Source organism: Rhinopithecus roxellana, chromosome 20, assembly GCF_007565055.1.
Source record: "Rhinopithecus roxellana isolate Shanxi Qingling chromosome 20, ASM756505v1, whole genome shotgun sequence".
Classification (NCBI taxonomy): domain Eukaryota; kingdom Metazoa; phylum Chordata; class Mammalia; order Primates; family Cercopithecidae; genus Rhinopithecus; species Rhinopithecus roxellana.
Genome location: NC_044568.1, coordinates 64,494,466 through 64,513,752, shown reverse-complemented (window position 1 = coordinate 64,513,752; position 19,287 = coordinate 64,494,466). Strand labels below are relative to the sequence as shown.

Sequence of the window (19,287 nt, the reverse complement as noted above, 5' to 3'; positions counted from 1 at the left end):
ATGGACATATGATAATGGCATGTTTCCAGAAAAAAAAGAAAAGAAAAGAAAAAACTGCCAAAATGCTTTCCAGACTGTCTGAACCATTTTACATTCCACCAGCTATCTCTGAATGTTCCAGAGTCTCCACAACATCACCAAAATTTGGTGTTGTCACAATTTTTTTGTTACTATTTCTAGGCAGTGTCTCGCTCTGTTGCCCCGGCTGGAGTGCAGTGGTGTGATCTTGGCTCACTGCAACCCCCGCCTCCCAGGTTCAAGCAATTATCTTGCCTCAGCCTCCCGAGTAGGTAGGACTATAGGCACGCACCACCATGCCCAGCTAATTTTTTTTTTTTTTTCTATTTTTAGTAGAGACGGGGTTTCACCATGTTAGCCAGGCTGGACTCAAAGCTCCTGACCTCAAGTGATCCACCCGCCTTGGCTTCCCAAAGTGCTGGGATTATAGGAATGAGCCACCACACCTGGCAACAATTTTTTATTTTAGCTTTCCTAATAGGTGTGTAGTGATATCTCATTGTAGTTTTAATTAGCATTTCCTAATGACTAACAATGTTGGGCATCTTTACATGTGCTTATTTTCCGTGTGCCTGTTGTCAGGCCTGAGGGCCTCGTCCATCATTGTCAGGGGGAGTGCTAACCTTCTCTCCTTTCATACAACACTTATGTGCTTAATTTCCTTCTATGGATCCTGAGTGAAATGTCTCCTCATGTCTCTCGCCAGTTTCCTGCTCAGCATATTGGTTTTTATTGTTGAGTTTTGAGAGTTCTTTACGTGTTTAGGTAGTGCTCCCTTGGTGGATACATGGTCTGCAAATATTTTCTCCCAATCTGTAGTTTGTCTTTTCCTCTTCTTAACAAGGTCATTCACAGAGCAAAACCTTTTATTCTTGATGAAGTCCAAATTATCTATTTGTCCTTTTATGGACTGTCCTTTTAGTGTTTGTTCTGTATCTCTGAATAGCCCTAGATTCAGAAAATGTCCTTCCATTATTTTTTCCATAAGTTGCATGGTTTTAAATTTCAGGTTGTAACCCCTATTTTATTAACTTGTAAGGTATGAGACTTCGGTCGAAGTTTTGTGGGTTTTCTTCAACTTTTATTTTAGATTCAAGGGATATGCTTAGGTTTTCTACTGGATTTACTGTATAGGTTTGGGGTATACATGGTTCCCATCACCCAGGTACTGAGCTTAGTACCCAATCATTAGTTTTTCAACTCTTGCCTCCCTTCCTCCCCTCCCCCTAGTAATCCCCAGCTTCTGTTGTTGCCATCTTTATATCCATGCATACCTGATGTTTAGCTCCAACTTATAAATAAGAACATGAGGTATTTGGTTTTCTGTTCCTGTGTTAATTTGCTTAGGATAATGGCCTCCAGCTGCATCCATGTTGCAGCAAAGAATGACCTCATTCTTTTTGCAGCTGTGTAGTATTCTACGGTGTATATGTACCACATTTTCTTTATCCACTCTACAGTTGATGGGCACCTAGATTGAGTCCATGTCTTTGCTATTGTGAATAGTGCTGCAATGAACATGAGAGTGCATGTGTCTTTTTGGTAGAATGACTTTGGGTTTTTTGGTTTTTTGGTTTTGCTTTGTTTTTTGTAAGGAAATTGCTGTGTTGAATGATGGTTCTGTTTTAAGTTCTTAGAGAAATCTCCAAACTGCTTTCCACAGTGGCAGAAAGAGTTTACATTCCCACCAATAGTGTATAAGCATTCCCTTTTCTGCAGCCTTGCCAGGATCTGTTGTTTTTTGCTTCTTAATCATAGCCATTCTGACTGGTGTGAGATGTTATCTCATTGTGGTTTTGACTTGCATTTCTCTGATGATTAGTAATGTGAAGCATTTCTTTATATGTTTGTTGGCCACTTTTCTGTTTCCTTTTAAGAAGTGTCTATTTGGCCGGGCACGGTGGCTCAAGCCTGTAATCCCAGCACTTTGGGAGGCCGAGACGGGCGGATCACGAGGTCAGGAGATCGAGACCGTCCTGGCTAACACGGTGAAACCCCGTCTCTACTAAAAAATACAAAAAAAAAATAGCCGGGCGAGGTGGCGGGCGCCTGTAGTCCCAGCTACTCGGGAGGTTGAGGCAGGAGAATGGCGTAAACCCAGGAGGCGGAGCTTGCAGTGAGCTGAGATCTGGCCACTGCACTCCAGCCTGGGCGACAGAGCGAGACTCCGTCTCAAAAAAAAAAAAAAAAAAAAAAAAAGAAGTGTCTATGCATGTCTTTTGCCCATTTTTTAATGGGGTTACTTGTTTTTTGCTTGTTCAATTGTTTAAGTTCTTTAGAGACTCTGGATATTAGACCTGTGTCAGATGCATAGTTTCCGAATAATTCCTCCCATTCTGTAGGTTGCATTTTTTCTCTGTTTATAGTTTCTTTTTCTATGCAGAAACTTTTTTCCTTTCTTTTTTTTCTTTTTTTTTTTTTTTTTTTGCGGGATTAATTGGGTCCCACTTGTCAATTTTTGTTTTTATTGCAAGTGCTTTTGAGGACTCAGTCATAAATTCTTTCCCAAGGCTGATGTCTGCAATGGTGTTTCCTAGGTTTTCTTCTAGTATTCTTACAGTTTGAGGTCTTACATCTAAACCTATGATCCATCTTGAGTTAATATTTGTATATGGTGAAAAATAAGGGTCCTATTTTATTCTTCTGGCTTATGGCTAGCCAGCTATCCCAGCATCATTTATTGAACAGAGAATCCTTTCCTCGTTGCTCATTTTTGTGACTTTTTCAAAGATCAGATGATTGTAGGTGTGTAGCTTTATTTCTGGGATCTCTATCTTTTTCCATTGGTCTGTGTGTCTGTTTTTATGCTAGTACCATGCTGTTTTGGTTACTATAGCCACAAATCTTAAAATCTCATCATAATTTGAAGTTATGTTTCCTTTTCCTCATAATGAATCTGCTAATTCAGTAGACTCATATTTTTTAAGGTTTTAACAAATTGGCCTAGTCAGGTAATCTGCTGTTTTGTTTCCCAACCAGGTTCCCAATTGATATTTTCTTCACACCAAAGCAGGAAGGAGATGTGAACTTCAATTTGATCTGCAATGTGAAAAAGAAAGTCCACCCTCTGACATTAAATGTCAAGGCCGAGGGCTACACTATGAATGCAGAGATTAAGTGCAAGGACAGGACAGGCTCCATCACTCTGTTGACTCCCAACCAGACTAGCATTGTCAACTTCTATGAGGTAAAGGTGTAAGAAGACCTTGCTATCTATCTCAGCTTCCATTTTGACTGGGGAAAGTAGTAAAAATGAACGTGAGCTGAGTCTTTCTGCTTCAAATGCCAGAGAGACCAGGAAAACAGGAACACTCCAAGAGCAGCTCTATCCCCAGAATGTATGTAGATATGATGCGAATGCTTTTCTTATTTTGTTTTCAGGGGGATGGAGAGATGGTGGGGAGGGGAAATAGTGCTTGTGTTAAATATACAGGAACTACCTGTATTTGACTACCAACAAAGGTCTAAGAACTAAATTGCCACTTTGCTCTATGAGATATTGAGAGAACCCCAACACTTAGTAGCTCTTGCTGGAATATCTGACTCCATTAAGCCAAAGATAGTCATCTGCCATCCTTATTTCCCAAAGGATATTTTTCATCAACATGTTACAAATGCTGACCCCAGACAAAGGAACTATGGTTTGCATTCACTGCTCTGTTCTCTGTCTCCTAGGTGGAGTTAAATGAATGTGTCCAGTGTGAATTCAACTTTATCAACACCGGAAAGTTCACCTTCAGCTTCCAGGCAGAGCTGTGTGGCTCCAAAGCCTTGCTGCAGTACTTGGAATTTTCACCCATCGACAGCACTGTGGATGTAGGGCAGAGTGTACACGCCACCCTGTCTTTTCAACCATTAAAGAAGTGCGTCTTGACAGACCTGGAACTCAGAATCAAGGTGAGTCCATTTAACATTGTCCAAACTCCAAAAGTACTCTCAGCATGCTGCCTTGGCAGGTTGATTCTCCTGTGTGTTCTTTGTCTTCTCCACGTGTTCAGAAGCTCCTAGAGGGTAGCTATGTTGGACACAGCCTCACAACGTCTCGTACAAAGGCTTCATCAATGGTTAGGTGGCTGGGGAGTAACTGTGGATTCAAAAGCAGTTATATTGCAATACATTCACCCATTAAAATAAATAAGAGTGATAGACGGGGCAGGGAAAGAATATGTACAACATTTTCTAAGATGAATTATTGAATGAAGAGAAAAAAAAAAAACAAAGAATGGTGATGTCATCAGGAATGGCAGAGAAGGACATCCAAAATGCTGCTCTTCAACAGCAATGAGACTACTGGAAAAAATTTTCGAAGTCAACTTTTTCAGAACTCTGAAAATTAATGATAGGCTTTCAACAATTCTAGGAGTACTTATTCAAGAAAAATGGCTGAATACCCATAAGGACAGTGAGTTTTGTGGTATTTTGATTTACCCTATTCTCTCCCTCCTCCCTCATCCCAGCTCTGCAGTAACCTTTAAAACCAACAATTCGGCAATCAAAGTGAAAGTCAGCAGTCAATCAGATCCTGGAGGAGGCAGAACAGATTGGAACTCCGCGAAAGCCCCCATTCTAAGAGAATTGTCACTATTTGACCTGTCGAGAAGTTCCGTGGAAACCCCCCCTCACAGGGATAGCTTTTATTTGACCTGACTCCAGGCTTGCTCAAAAACAATCAGTTGTAATTGTTTAACACTGCAGCTGACTGAGGGAGCATTGACCTTAGGGGCAAACAAGAAGTTCATTGAAAAATTTTAAGGGAGAGGCTGGGAAGAAGACATTTATGGGGGGCTCTGAAAAGCTTCAACATATTCCCTGGAATCTAGACAGTCATGCATGTATAAGATGTGTGTACCTCCAGGCTGTGTTACTGCTCAGGAAAGACCTGAGAAGGCCCTAAGCTCTTATCCCTGACTAACCTTTAGGTCCTGGGAAAGACAAAGCAGAGTTGGCAACTGTCTGCCTGAGTGTCAAAGTCATGTCCCGCCACACACACACAGCCCCCTCAGCAAAAGCTGGGAGACTTATTGGTTCCAGGCATTTAAGGAAATCTCTGTTCAGTCATAAGCTGACCACTAAACTAACTGAGCAGAAACTTTATTGACCATGCATAAATAAGAATATAGACTTTACTGAAAAAGTTACTAAACAAACTAAGAGTTACAACAGTAACCAACCCTGTTGGAGGGATGATCTGATTTTCAGAGTTGCCACATTTACTTTTTTAAATCTCTAGTTTCCAACTAAAAAAATATGAGCCATGAAAAGAAACAAGAAAATATAACTCATATACAGGGAAAAAAGCAAAAAAGCAAAAAAATTTTCTCTGAGGGAGCCCAGATGTTGGACTTAATAGACAAATACTTGAAATCATCTATTTAAAATATGTTCAAAGAACTATAGGACACCATGTCTAGATAACTAAAGCAAAGTATAAGAACAATGTCTCACCAAATAGAGAATATCAATAAAGATATAGAAATTATAAAAATATACATTTTGGAGTTGAAAAACATAATAGCTGAAATGAAAAATTCACAACAGGGGTTCAGTAGCAGATTTCTTATGGCAAAAGAAAGAATCAGCTGTGGCAGATGGGATAAAATTGTTGAAAAGAAAAAGAAAAAGTCAGCAAACATGAAGATGGAGCAATTGAGATTATCCAATATGAAGAACAAAAAGAAAAAAGAATGAAGAAAAATGAACAGAAATTCAGAGTCCCATAAGAGATTATCAAGCATAGCAATATACATGTAATGGGAATCTCAGAAGGAGAGAAGAGAGAAAATAAGAGAAAGAATATTTCAAGAAATAACACCCTAAAACTTCCCAAATTTAATGAAAACAATTAAATATCCAGAAAGTTCAATGAATTCCGAGTAGGATAAACTCAAAAAAATCCACACCTAGACACGTCATTACCAAACTGTTGAAAGACAAAGACAGATAATCTGGAAGCAGAAGGATTAAGAGCTGGTTTCTCTTTAGGAACTTTGGAGGCCTGAAGACAGTGTGATGCCATATTCAATGTGCTGAAAGAAAAAGAAATTATCAACAAAGAATTTTATATCTAGTAAAACTATTTCTAAATAGTTCCCATTATTCTGCCAATTTGGGGGAACTAAACCAGGACACTCTCAGATACATAAAATCTGAAAGAATTCATCACTAGCAGACTGGCCTATAAGAAATAATAAAGGGAATCCTTCAGACTGAAATGAAAGGACACTAAAGGATGACTCAAATCCACATGAAGAAATATAGAGCACCAGTAAAGGTAACTGCATAGATTATATAAAATCAGTATGAATGTATTTTTTTATTTACAACTTTTTCTATCTGATTTAAAAGACAATTGTATACAGCAACAACTATAAATCTGTATTAGTGGGCCTAATATAAAGATGCAATTTGTGTCATAATAGCACAAAGAAAGAGGAAGTAACAGAGCTATATAATAGCAAAGTTTTGCCTGTTATTGAAATTAAGTTGTTATTAACTCAAACTAGATTATTATAAATGTACGTGTTAATTGTAATCTTCCTTGCAACCACTAATACAACAACTCAAAAGAATATAGTAAAACAAATGACAAGGGAACTTAAATGGTACACTAGAAAATATCTATTTAACACAAAAGAAGGCAGTAATGGAGGAATAGATGAATAAAAAAGACATAATTGACTAGTAACTTTTTTTAAAAAGACATAAGATATATAGAAAGCAAATAGAAAAAAAGACATAAATTTTACCTTATCAGTAATTGCATTAAATTTAAATGAGTTAAACTCTTCAATAAAAAGATAAAAATTGGCAGAATAATAGGAAAAATCATGATCCAACTATGTGCTGTCTACAAAAGACTCACTTTGGATTCAAAGACACAAATAGATTTAAAGTAAAAGGATAGAAAAATAAAAATCCTTTATTTAAATAGTAACCAACAAGAGCTAGAGTACCTATGCTAATGTTAAACAAACTAGATTTACAGACAAAAACTATTCCTAGAGATAAAGACATTTTATAATGATCAAAAATTATTCCTAGAGATAAATAATTTTATAATGATAAAAGGTTCACTCCATCAAGAAATCATAGCAATTATAAACATGCATGTAACAACAGAGTCCCAAAATACATGAAACAAAGCAGACAGAATTGAAGGAAGAAATAAACAATTCAACAATCATAGTTGGAGATTTCAATACCTAGTTTTAAACAGTGGATATAACTAGACAGAAGGTCAGCAAGGAAATAAGAAGACTTGAACAGCACTATGAAAACTCTAGGCCTAACAGACATATGCAGAATATTTCATCTAACAACAAGAGAACAGACATTCTTTTCAAATGAACTTGGAACATTGTGCAGGATTGGCCAGATATTAGGCCATAAAACATACTTCAATAAATTAAAAGGATTGAAATCATGCAAAGTATGTTCTTCAACCACAATGGAAAGAAATTTGGGATGCCCAGCCTAACACATCATCCTTATCAAATCCTCAGGAAGAAGGTGATTGATAGAATGATGGGGGTAAAACCACTAGAACCTGTCTTCATCTGTTTTGTGCTTCTATAACAGAATACCTGAGACTGGGTAATTTATGATGAATAGAAATGTTTAGGCTCATGGTTCTGGACCGTGGGAAGTCCAATATCAAGTTGCCAGCATCTGGTGAGGGCCTTATGGCTGCATCACAACATGGCAGATGGCATCACATGATGAAAGGGCAATGGTTGGGGGAAGAAAGGTCGGGAGTGGGGCAGGAGGAAGAGAGAGAGAGGAAGAGAGAGAGAGAGCAAGAAGGAGTGAACTTATTCCTGCCATAGCAAACCCACTCCTACGATGATGGCAGAAGTCCATTCATGAGGGCGAGCCCTCATGACCAATTACTTCTTAAACGTCTCACTTCCCAATACCATCACAATGGCAACTAAATTTCAGCATGAGTTTTGGAGGAGACAAACGTTTAAGCCATGAAAAAATCCAAGGTGTGTCACTGGCCATTGAGAGTTCAGGAAGCTCCACTGGAACTCAGCAGCAAAGTCGCAGCCATCTTCTCTGAGAAAAGCCCAGTTTGTGGCTTCAGAAGAGACCTATTCCTTTTGAGAACTTTTTCAGAACTTACATTTCTTAGAGCAAACAGAAATATAACATGTTACAAGATCTCTGGTTGGCAGAAGAGTTGAAGGTGATAAATTTACATCCTTTTCATTGAATCAGCCACAAAATGTAAACACTTTAAAAGCCTTGGACATTTACCTATGTAACAAACTTGCATATCCTGCACATGTACCCCTGAACTTAAAAGCTGAAAGAAAAGAAAAAGAAAATAAAAGCTTTGAATAAGAAAATGTTTTTAAATTTATAAAGTTGTTTATGATAGCTTGTACCAATGACCGCTGACTTCTAATTCTAATAATGTTTAAAATGAATGTTTATTCTAATAATGTATATTCTAATGATGCTTAGAATGAATAATAGATAATTTATTTGAAATCAATTATCAATTTGTGAAAATTCACATTATGAGGAGTTTGTGAAGAGCAAATTAAGTTCATGTACCAATGAGTCACATATTACCTTGTGATTGAGAGTCCAGATGATGACCTGTGCTCTTTCCATCTTTCTACTCTTTCATCCTTGGCATATTAGCCTTGTTCTTCTTCTTGTCATCTCCTGGTCACAAGATGACCATTTTACCTGACATCCTATGTCTGCGTTCCAGAGTGAAAAGAAAGGGGAAGAGCATGAAGGCAAAGAACTTCCCCAGCAAGACTTTGCCTCTTTATTCAAGATAAAACACCCTCTTGTCCTCTTCCGTTTACATCTCAATGACTAGAACTATGTCTGATGGCCATCCTGAGCTTTAAAGGAAGGTGTAAAATGAAGCATTTGCACCTAGGCACATTGGCATCCAATCAGAGTCCTGCTAGGAAAGAAGCCATGGGGAGTGGATGTTGGGTAGCAACTAGCAGTGCCTGGTATGCCCCGGACCTTCAAGCTGAATCATTGCTGCAAGAGCAAAGTGGGAGGCAATGTAGGGCCTGATTACAGAGGAACTTTTCTTCAATACACAAACTTCTAACCTACTAAATCAGAATCTCTGGAAATGGCACCCTGAGACCTGTATTTGGTAAAGCACCAACTGCTTTCCAGCTTAACCTGAGGACTTAAGAGCCCTCTCCTCCTACTTCTAATTATGGTCCCCCTGCCATTTCCTCCCCACAGATCAGCCATGGTCCAACATTTATGTGCAGCATCTCAGGCTGTGCTGTGAGCCCGGCTATCCATTTCTCCTTCACCAGCTACAACTTTGGGACCTGCTTTATCTATCAAGCTGGGATGCCCCCATACAAACAAACCCTGGTAATTACCAACAAGCAAGAAACACCTATGAGGTAAGCAGGCTTCCCAGAGCCTCCGGATGATTCTGCAGCTGCTTGTGGGCCCTACAGACTCCACACAGGTGAAGCCCTGCCAAGACAAAAAAAAAAAAAAAAATGATTATGGGAAAGAGTCAAACATAAGTGGATATGAATCCTGGGTCCCTGTCCCCACGAGTAACACTAATACTTGGATAGCCATGAGCTACCCTGATAAAAACCCTCTTTGTGAAGTACGTAGAGCAATTCCAAATGACCTAATGAGAGCTTCTGTGACTTCCATTTATTTTCTCATGTAATAGACTTGGAAACTGAGGTTTGAAGGGTTAAAAGGTAAATTTCTCTGGCCAGTGGCTTTGCAATAAATAGCAGACCTGTACTGAGCCTAAGCTTTCTGATTCAAATCCAGCCTCTCGGCACCATCCCTGTGTAGGATGTTCTAGTCCAAGGTTCCGGGCCCCAATGAAGACCTAATGAGATAGAATCTCCAAGGGCTGGCCCAAAGACCTGTGTTTACTCAGATCTGTCTATCAGTACTTTAGAGAATTTTCCATAATGATGAAAATGTTGTATTATTGCATTGTCGAATATGGTGGCCTATAGCTGAATGTGGCTTCAGAGCACTTAAAATGTGGCTAGTGGAACTAAAGAACTGATTTTTTATTTTATTTTAATTAATGTTAATTTTAATAACTGCAAGTGTCTAGTGGCCACCATATTGGATAGCACAGATCTAAGTTCAAATTTTAACTCTTCCCTAGTTGTGTGACCTTGGGCAAATTTTTAAAACGCTCTGTGCCTCTGTCTCCTTGCCTGAAGTGGTAGTCATAATAATACTGTCTATGACCAGGCGCGGTGGCTCACGCCTGTAATCCCAGCACTTTGGGAGGCCAAGGCGGATGGATCACGAGGTCAGGAGACCAAGACCATCCTAGCTAACACAGTGAAACTCCGTCTCTACTAAAAATACAAAAAATTAGCTGGGCACAGTGGCGGGCGCCTGTAGTCCCAGCTACTCAGGAGGCTGAGGCAGGAGAATGGTGTGAACCCGGGAGGCACAGCTTGCAGTGAGCCGAGATCATGCCACTGCACTCCAGCCTGGGCGACAGAGTCTCAAAATAATAATAATAATAATACCATCTGTATAAGACTATTAGGATGATTAAATTAGTTCACCTAGGAACAGTGCTTAGAACACTGCCTGGAACATAAGAAATGCCCAATTATTGTTAGTCGCTGCTGCTGCTGTGGTTATTATTAGTACCCTGAATATTAAATCATAAGTGTGTCATGTAATTTGAAATACTAACTTTAAATCTTATCTATCTATACTCCTTCTTGCATGTTTAATGTAATCTCAGTCTTACTTTGCTTAAGGTATGAGCTTATATGTTGGCCTAGCTAGACTCCTTCTCTACAGACTGTAAGGCAAACAAGGAGAGGTTGTAATGGAGAGGCCTAGTGCCTTCCTACTCACAGTGTGGAGCAGGGTGGACATGATCTTTTAAGACCCCTTCTAGTTGAACAATGAGTCATAATAATAATAGCTCACTTTATGGAATATTTCCTCTGCACCCTATTTAATGACTGTTTCAGTCACTTTATCTCATTTAATCCTCACAATAGCCCTAAGAAACAGTTATCACTACTCCCATTTTACAGATAAGAAAACAGAGACCCATGGGGGCTACATAACTCTTCTGAGATCGTTTGGGTAATTAGTGATAGAGCCTGGATCCAGACTCCTCTCTGCCTGACTCTAGAGCATATACTCCTCCCTACTGTGCTTTGTCACCCAATTACTTCTGGAAGCACTTCCTTCTTATGAGAGGGTCTAAAACCCTCTTGTATAAAACCATGAGATGCATTATCAAGAAATCAAGAATCAGGCTGGGCACAGTGGCTCACACCTGTAATCCCAGCACTTTGGGAGGTTGAGGCGGGCGAATCGTCTGAGGTCAGAAGTTCAAGACCAGCCTGGCCAACATGGTGAAACCCCCGTCTCTACTAAAAATACAAAAATTTGTTGGGCACAGTGGCACACACCTATAATCCCAGCTACTCAGGAGGCTGAGGCAGGAGAATCGTTTGAACCTGGGACGCAGAGGTTGCAGTGAGTTAAGATCATGCCACTGCACTCCAGCCTGGGTGACAGAGTGAGACTCTGTCTCCAAAAAAAAGAAAGAAAGAAAGAAAGAGAGAATCGTTAGAGTGAAGAATATTGGGCAAAGGGTGATGAGCCTTGAGTTTGAAACCCAGTTCAGCCAGGGTCTCAGGACGTGACTTGGAGCAACTTGGTTGTGCCTAAGAGAGTGTGGGCTGGGTCATTGCTGACCTCCCTTCCAGCTCTTAAATGACTTATGTGACTCTAGGACAGCAGGGCAGGAAACCCATCAGTGTCCAGCCCAAAGAGACAAAGAGACGGCATCTGCCCCCTGGGTCAAACTTCTTGGAGCTTACGCCTCTTCCTCTTGATTTTCTGCAGCATAGATTGTCTGTACACCAATACCACTCATCTCGAGGTGAACTGCCGTGTTGATGTGGTAAAGCCAGGAAACACACTGGAGATTCCGATAACTTTTTATCCTCGAGAAAGTATCAACTATCAAGAACTCATCCCCTTTGAAATCAATGGGCTTTCACAACAAACGGTCGAAATCAAAGGGAAGGGTACTGAAATGAAGGTAACAGACATTCGGGAGGCCTTCAGGTGTGGCACCCTCCTTTCTACCCTTCTCAACCTTCTTTGCCCCCCAGAACCCCGTCACCCTTCCAGCCCCTCTGCTTCTCTGCCCCAGACTGCTCTGTTGGAGGTCAGCCAGTCCCACTGAGATAATGTTCCTAATAACACAAAGGGGCAAATCACCAGATCAGACTCACTGAATCACAGATCTTATTCAATACCATACTTTACTGTATCAAAGGATACAGGTAATCACAGACACTAGAGAAATATTCTTTTTCTTGGAGAAATTTGAGACTTTCAGACTCAAATTTCAGATATACCCCAAGTATATCCTTTTCCTCCTGCATCAGTGCATGTTTGTTTTCAGGTTTAATAGATAACATTTTTAAGCAATGTACACAGACACGTGTTTCAGTGATGGAACATCTTTCCTTAACACCCCATTAATTAGCATTCTCCAGCCAGTCACAGATCCCTGGATGATATTTGGTTCAAGGCATTCCTTTTACCCAGCCACTCTGGATAGAAAGGAAATGGTCATATTCTGCTGCTCATTCATTTCCTTCTCGTGTCTACTAAACACATAAGGTGCTTGTCTGGTGGGATTATCTGTATTGTAATAGAAGGTTTTGCAAGATTGAAATCCTTCCAAGACTTTCAAGAATGCGTAGCATATTTCGGCAACCAGGGGAGGGGTGTATTCCTGGCAGCCTTCCCATCAAGCCATAGGAGCAACAGGATATTGCCAACTCATGGGTCTAGACCCAAGCTAGAGACAAGGTCTCTTCTGATGCCATTGATTCATTTTTTTCCTATTGGTCTTTCGCTTGTTTATTTAGCACCCATTGTGTATTGGATACTTTGGGAAGATGCAGAAGTGACTTTCACATGTTCTCAGACATCCAAGAGCTCATGACTGGTGGGAGAGACGCTCTTGCCTTTTTAGACAAAATGGAAACATGTGGCTGGGTTTAAAGATAGTTGGGTGGAGGGGTACAGTTTAGTGACTGACCACATGACAGTGACCAGGGGGTGCTGCCCATTGTGGGTCAGGGCCATTCTGCAGGGCAGGCTCAGCCTGGCCTTGGCCTGACCCAGGCACTATTTTAATTAGTGTCTTACCTGAGGACTTGGAAGCATAACTACTTTTCTCTGCTTCTGTTGCCACTGTTCTAATCCAACCACCATCATCTCTCCCTCCTGCTTTCTTTCTTGCCCTCTTCAAGCCCATTCTCCATAAAGGAGCCAGAGCTCTCTCACAAACACTCCATACTTCACTGATTTCCTATTGCTCCCAGAATGAAGCCCAGTCTCCCACTTCTCACTCAGCAGTGGCCTACCTGCACCTGCAAGTGCAAGACCTGACCACCTCTCTAAAGTTGTCTTCTCAGGTCCTAGCTCCCAGCCTCAGGCCTTGACTGGGCCACTCCCTCTGGCTCAGGGCCTGGCCACAGGTTATCTCCCTGCCTTAGGTTGTTCCCCAATTTCACACTCACTCTGGCTGAAACCGACTAGCTCATACCTTTCTTTAGCTCTCAATGTATATATGCCATCTTCAGAAAGGCCCCCTGAGCCCCCTAGCCTAGTTTCAGCCCCCTGTAATATGTTCTCAAGGTGCCCTGAGATTTTCCTAAGTATATTTTAACCCAGTTGTACTTGTATAATTGTGTGACAAGTAGTTCAGTGGACACTTTAGGCACTTAAATGCTTATTGAGCAGGGAAATGCCCACCCAATATGAAGAAGTAAGGGCACAGAAAGAAAAGGAACCACCCTTGCCTCACCAGAGAAGACATGTAGTGTTTATTTTTCTCTTTAACTAATGAACTCTTCTTCCTACTCTTTCTTGTCCCACAGATTTTAGTCCTAGATCCACCCAACAGGATTGTGAAGTTGGGAGCTGTCCTACCAGGGCAGGTTGTGAAAAGAACAGTTTCCATCATGAACAACAGCCTGGCCCAGCTCACATTTAACCAGTCCATTCTGTTCTCAATTCCAGAACTCCAGGAACCCAAGGTTGGTGCTCAGAGGGGCTCCTAGGGGCCCCTTCATGCTCCCTGATGATGAGGATGGCCATGCTGGCAACACAAGCAGCTCACATTTCTTATGTATCTGTAATGTGCCAGACCATTCTAAGAGCCTTCCCTGTGCTCTGTCTGTTCATTTTCACAAAAACAGTATGGGGCTCTACACGGTGCACTAGTCCCATACTGTTTTTGTGAAAATTAACATTATTTTCATTTTGCATTTTCATTTCATTTTCCATGTCATTCATTGTCATTTGTTTATTTACATCTCCATTGTGTAGACAGGCCAGTTCTCTATTTTTGTTCATTTCAGGTGTTTCTCCTTAAGCCTTTGTGTGCATCCATGACTCTATGCTTAAGATACATTCCTAGACTGGGCTCAGTGGCTCACACCTGTAATCCCAACACTTTGGAAGGCCAAGGCAGGTGGATCACAAGGTCAGGAGTCCAAGACTAGCCTGGCCAAGATAGTGAAACCCTATCTCTACTAAAAATACAAAAAATTAGCCAGGCATGGTGATGGGTGCCTGTAATTCCAGCTATTCGGGAGGCTGAGACAGAGAACTGCTTGAACTCAGGAGGCGGAAGTTGCAGTGAGCTGAGATCGCGCCATGGCACTCCAGCCTGGGCAACAGAGCAAGACTCCATCTCAAAAAGAAAAAAAAAAAAAACATATATATATATATATACACACACACACACACACACACACACGCCCCCCCCACACACACACATACACACACACCTTCCTGGAAGTGGACTCATTGTGTCAAAAGGGAAAGTGTGTTTCAATGTGCATGGCCAATCTGCTCCCTGAAAGATTATCTCACTTTGCACAGCCACCAGCAGTGAGAGAAAAGCATGTTTATTGTCAAGTCTACTTCCTCAAGTTCCCTGAACATAGAAGCTACCAGTCCTGGCTGCTAGCTACTCATCTTACAGTCATTAGTCTTTGAATGACCCTTGGAAATGCACCAAATATGTTTTATTCCAAGACCAGACTGCATCCATTCCTTCATGCAGTTCATTCTTACACTTACTCAATAATACATGCTAGGTGCTAGGAATAAAAGTTGAATATGACATAGACCTTGGTCTGGTGGAGATCTCAGTCCTTGAGGGTCACAGACATATAAATAGCCCCAGGGCAGCACAGAATCTACAGAGGCAGAGTGTGAATCAGGATCAGGGCTGCTCCGAGGAGGGTTTGGGGGATTACAGAAGGCTTCCCGCGGAGAGGGGCCTGTCCTGAACTTTACAGTGTGAAGAGGTGTCCCTCAACAGGTTAGGAAGGGGCGTTCCTCGTGGGCAAAGGTATATACACTTGAAAACTAGATAGAACTCCATATGGAAAGAGCACTGTGGGCCATCTGGGGATTGCAGGGTACAGAGAAACTGGCTGTGAGAGGCCAGCCAAGGTAAGAGACCCTGTGGGCGTCTCATTCCAGTACCCCGTGTTCCCTACTTTGCCATCCGGGCAAGGTGGGGAAGACTTATTGGTTCTCTTTCCTTAGTAATCCAAATTAAAGTCCTTGGTTCCAGCATGTCAGGGTCCCTAATAGTTTGGCCATACCAAGTCTGCCTCTTCAGCAGGTCAGATTAAAGCTGCCAGAGTGCCCCATGCTGGCGCCAACACCCTGAGGCTAGCTTCCCACATCATGTTGGAGAAGTCTCTAAGGTGACTTTCCTGTCACAGCTCCGCAGCCCATAATCTCACTCCCTGCTGCCCCCGTCCACTCACTGGTGACTGCTCAGTCCTCTGTACCAAAGAGAGCTTCCGGATGAGAAGGGAATTGACTTCCTTAAAGCTGACTTGGATTTGATTTTTACCAGAACGAGAGGGAAGAGAAAGCTGAACAAATTTGTACAGTGGTCCTTGATTTTAGAATACATGAGTCACCTGGGGAACTTTTGAATATGCACATTCCAGGCTCCCCACCCCTGCCCTGACCAGAGACTCTGATTCAGTTGGTCTGGGGCAGGATCCAGGAATCTGCTTTTTTTTTTTTTTTTTTTTTTTTTTTTTGCTGGGTTTTTTTTTTGCTTTTTGTTTGTTTGTTTGTTTGTTTGAGTTGGAGTTTCACTTTGCCGCCCAGGCTGGAGTGCAGTGGTGTGATCTCAGCTCACTGCAATCTCTGCCTCCTGGGTTCAAGTGATTCTCCTGCCTCAGCCTCCTGAGTAGCTGGGACTACATGCATGCACCACAAAGCCTGGCTGATTTTTGTATTTTTAGAAGAGACAGGTTTTCGCCATGTTGGCCAGGCTGTTGTTGAACTCCTGACCTAAGTGATCCACCCACCTCGGCCTCCCAAAGTGCTGGGATTAGAGGCATGAGCCATGGCACCCAGCCAGAATCTGCATTTTAACAACCACACAGGGAAACTGAGGCAGGGAACACTCCTTGAGAAATGCCAGAGCTCTAAGTGTTTCTTATTTCCCATTACTATTTCCTTTATCAGGGAGGAGGAAGAAAGAAGGAAATGCACAAAATAGGAAAGGGTCAGGAAAGGGAAATGATACTAATCTTCAACATAGAGTAAGTCAGAGAAAGTTTAAGTAATTTACCAAAGCATATACAGCTGATGGGAGAGCAGGAGTGAGATCTGACCCCTGTTTCAATCCCAGCAGCAAGACCTCTGGGAACCAAGGCCTTAGGGACCTTCCACCCTCAGCTGCTGACTCTGGGTGCTGTTTTATTCAGGTCCTCACCTTGGTGCCCTTCCACAACATCACACTGAAGCCCAGAGAAGTCTGCAAACTGGAAGTCAGCTTTGCCCCGAAGAAGCGTGTCCCTCCTTTCTCTGAGGAAGTGTTCATGGAATGCATGGGGCTCCTGCGCCCCCTCTTCCTCCTTAGCGGCTGCTGCCAGGCCCTGGAGATCTCGCTGGACCAGGAACATATTCCCTTCGGACCTGTGGTGTATCAGACACAAGCCACGCGTCGCATCCTCATGTTGAACACAGGCGACATGGGTGCAAGGTAGGGGAGCAGTGCCTCCCACCCTAAGGCTGCAGCAGAGGCCCCTGTCCCTATACCTCCCCTGGACTTGTTCTGCAAGAGCAGTCACTTTTTACTTCTGTCCTCTCCCTTCTACATCCCCCTGCTTCCCTCAAGATGTGACAGCAGTGGCCTCACTGGGGTGATTGCTGCTACTATGATTACTACAATTGAGATAACAGAAGATATTTTCTCAATGCCTGTTTCATGCCTTGACATGACACACATCATAATCCAACTACGGTTCTATGAGACCAAGACTGCTACCAACGCATTTCACAGATAAGCGAGTGCCCAACCACAGAGGAAGGACCACATAGGGCCATGGGATACCAGTGCCACCCAGAACAGAGGCAACTCTCACAGGAAGGGATTGTCGCCACCATCCAGGATCTGAACTAAGAGGCAGTGCAGGGGACAGTTAAGGCCACAGTCCCAGAAGGGTTTCTGTTCTAGCCCAGCCACTTCCTAGCTGTGTGACCTTACGTACACGACACATGTGTATGCGTGTTGATACCTACCTTCCCCGATGTGTCACTCGTGGATAGTAAGATGCGGCCACTTCCTGCCCTTGGCTCAGCTCTGCAAGGGAGTGAAGTCTACCTACCCAGGGAGTGACCTTGGCCCACCTTCCCCAGTGCTTCTGCTCTGTCCGGCAGATATTTATCCTCCTAGGTCCTAGGATAGACTCAAGGGAGGTGAACCTCACAGGCCAGGCAGAGTTTCTTGTTCTCAGTAGCATTGAGGACACCCTTACAACATCCATAAACTCTCTTTCTTGTCTTCTTTTGTCTTGGAAAAGGTTTAAATGGGACGTCAAAAAATTTGAGCCTCATTTCTCCATTAGCCCAGAAGAAGGCTATATTACCTCAGGCATGGAGGTTTCTTTCGAAGTGACCTACCATCCCACCGAGGTGGGAAAGGAGAGCCTTTGTAAAAACATTCTCTGCTTCATCCAGGGAGGCAGTCCTCTGAGCCTAACCCTGTCTGGAGTCTGCGTGGGACCACCTGCAATAAAAGAGGTTAGTAGGTGCTGCCCGGGGTGGCCCCGTGGCAGGAGTGACCCCAGCAAGTGAACTCAGCCGGGCCTCCTTCAAACATGCAGGCCTGCCCCCTCCCTCCACGAGGCCTGCGAATACATCATTTCCACTGCTGGAATATTCATTCTCCCCTCTTCATTTGGTTTATTCCTTTCCATTCTTCAGCTCTCATCTGAAGCATTACATTCTCAAGGAAGCCTGCTTTGACATCACTGGCTAGGTCAAATTCCAAGATCTATGAGTAAAACATTAACACCTTTCTCCTTTTCTGTGGTTTTTTTAAAAAAAAGGCCTTGGTATATCCCTCTGCTAGCCTTGTTACTGGAAACCTAACTGAACCGTCAGCTGTGTTACCTGGCAACACTGCTTATGGGAGAAATGACACCCAATCTCCCTGTCTGTAATTTTGTAAAATAATATTATATGAGTGGAATCATACAGTATGCTATGAACTTGTATTTATAAGTCTCAGCAGGAACATATGCTTTCATTTCTCTTGGATAAAGACCCGGTTGTGGAATGGCTGGGTCATGTGGTAGGCATATGTTTACCTTGGTAAGAAACTACCAAACTGTTTTCCAAAGTAGTTGTGTCCTTTTGCAATGCCACCAGCAATGTCTGACATCTCCACTTACTTCACATCCTTGTCAATAGTTGATAGTCAGTTTTTTTAATTTCAGCTATGCTAATTGGTATGTAGGGTCTCTCGTGGAGGCTTTATTTTCCTAACGACTAATGATGTTAAGCAACTTTTCTAGCACTTATTTGCCAGCCCTGTATTATCTTAGTTGAAGTGTCTGTTCAAATCTTCTGTTTATTTTTAATTAGGTCATTGGTCTTCTTATTAAAGTTTCGAGAGCTCTTTGTATACTCCGAACGTAAATGTTGTGTTTAGGTCTTCAGTCTATTCAGAGTTAATTTCTGTATATAGTGCGAGATATGGATCAAAAGAAATTTTGTACATGGATATCCAATTGTTCCAGTACCACTTGTTGAAAGACTCTTTTCTCTACTGAATTGCCTTGGCACCTTTGTCATTGATTGTAAATGACAATCAATTGATCATATATATGTGGGTTCTGTTCTCATCCATTGATCTATTTGACCATCTTTATGCCAATACCACACTGTTCACAT

At 42.1% G+C, this 19,287-nt stretch overlaps 1 protein-coding gene and 1 pseudogene across 1 annotated transcript in view; one reads left to right on the top strand and one right to left on the bottom strand.

The window, feature by feature from the left end:
* The window catches only part of HYDIN (HYDIN axonemal central pair apparatus protein), a 392,140-nt gene that overhangs the window by 346,482 nt on the left and 26,371 nt on the right, over positions 1–19,287 (top strand). The window contains 7 exon segments of the mRNA XM_030924912.1: positions 2,998–3,205; positions 3,694–3,915; positions 9,247–9,416; positions 11,887–12,085; positions 13,944–14,102; positions 16,815–17,092; positions 17,913–18,132. Of these exon segments, the coding sequence (XP_030780772.1) occupies positions 2,998–3,205; positions 3,694–3,915; positions 9,247–9,416; positions 11,887–12,085; positions 13,944–14,102; positions 16,815–17,092; positions 17,913–18,132 (1,456 nt within the window).
* On the bottom strand, positions 548–663 carry LOC115895356 (annotated as a pseudogene).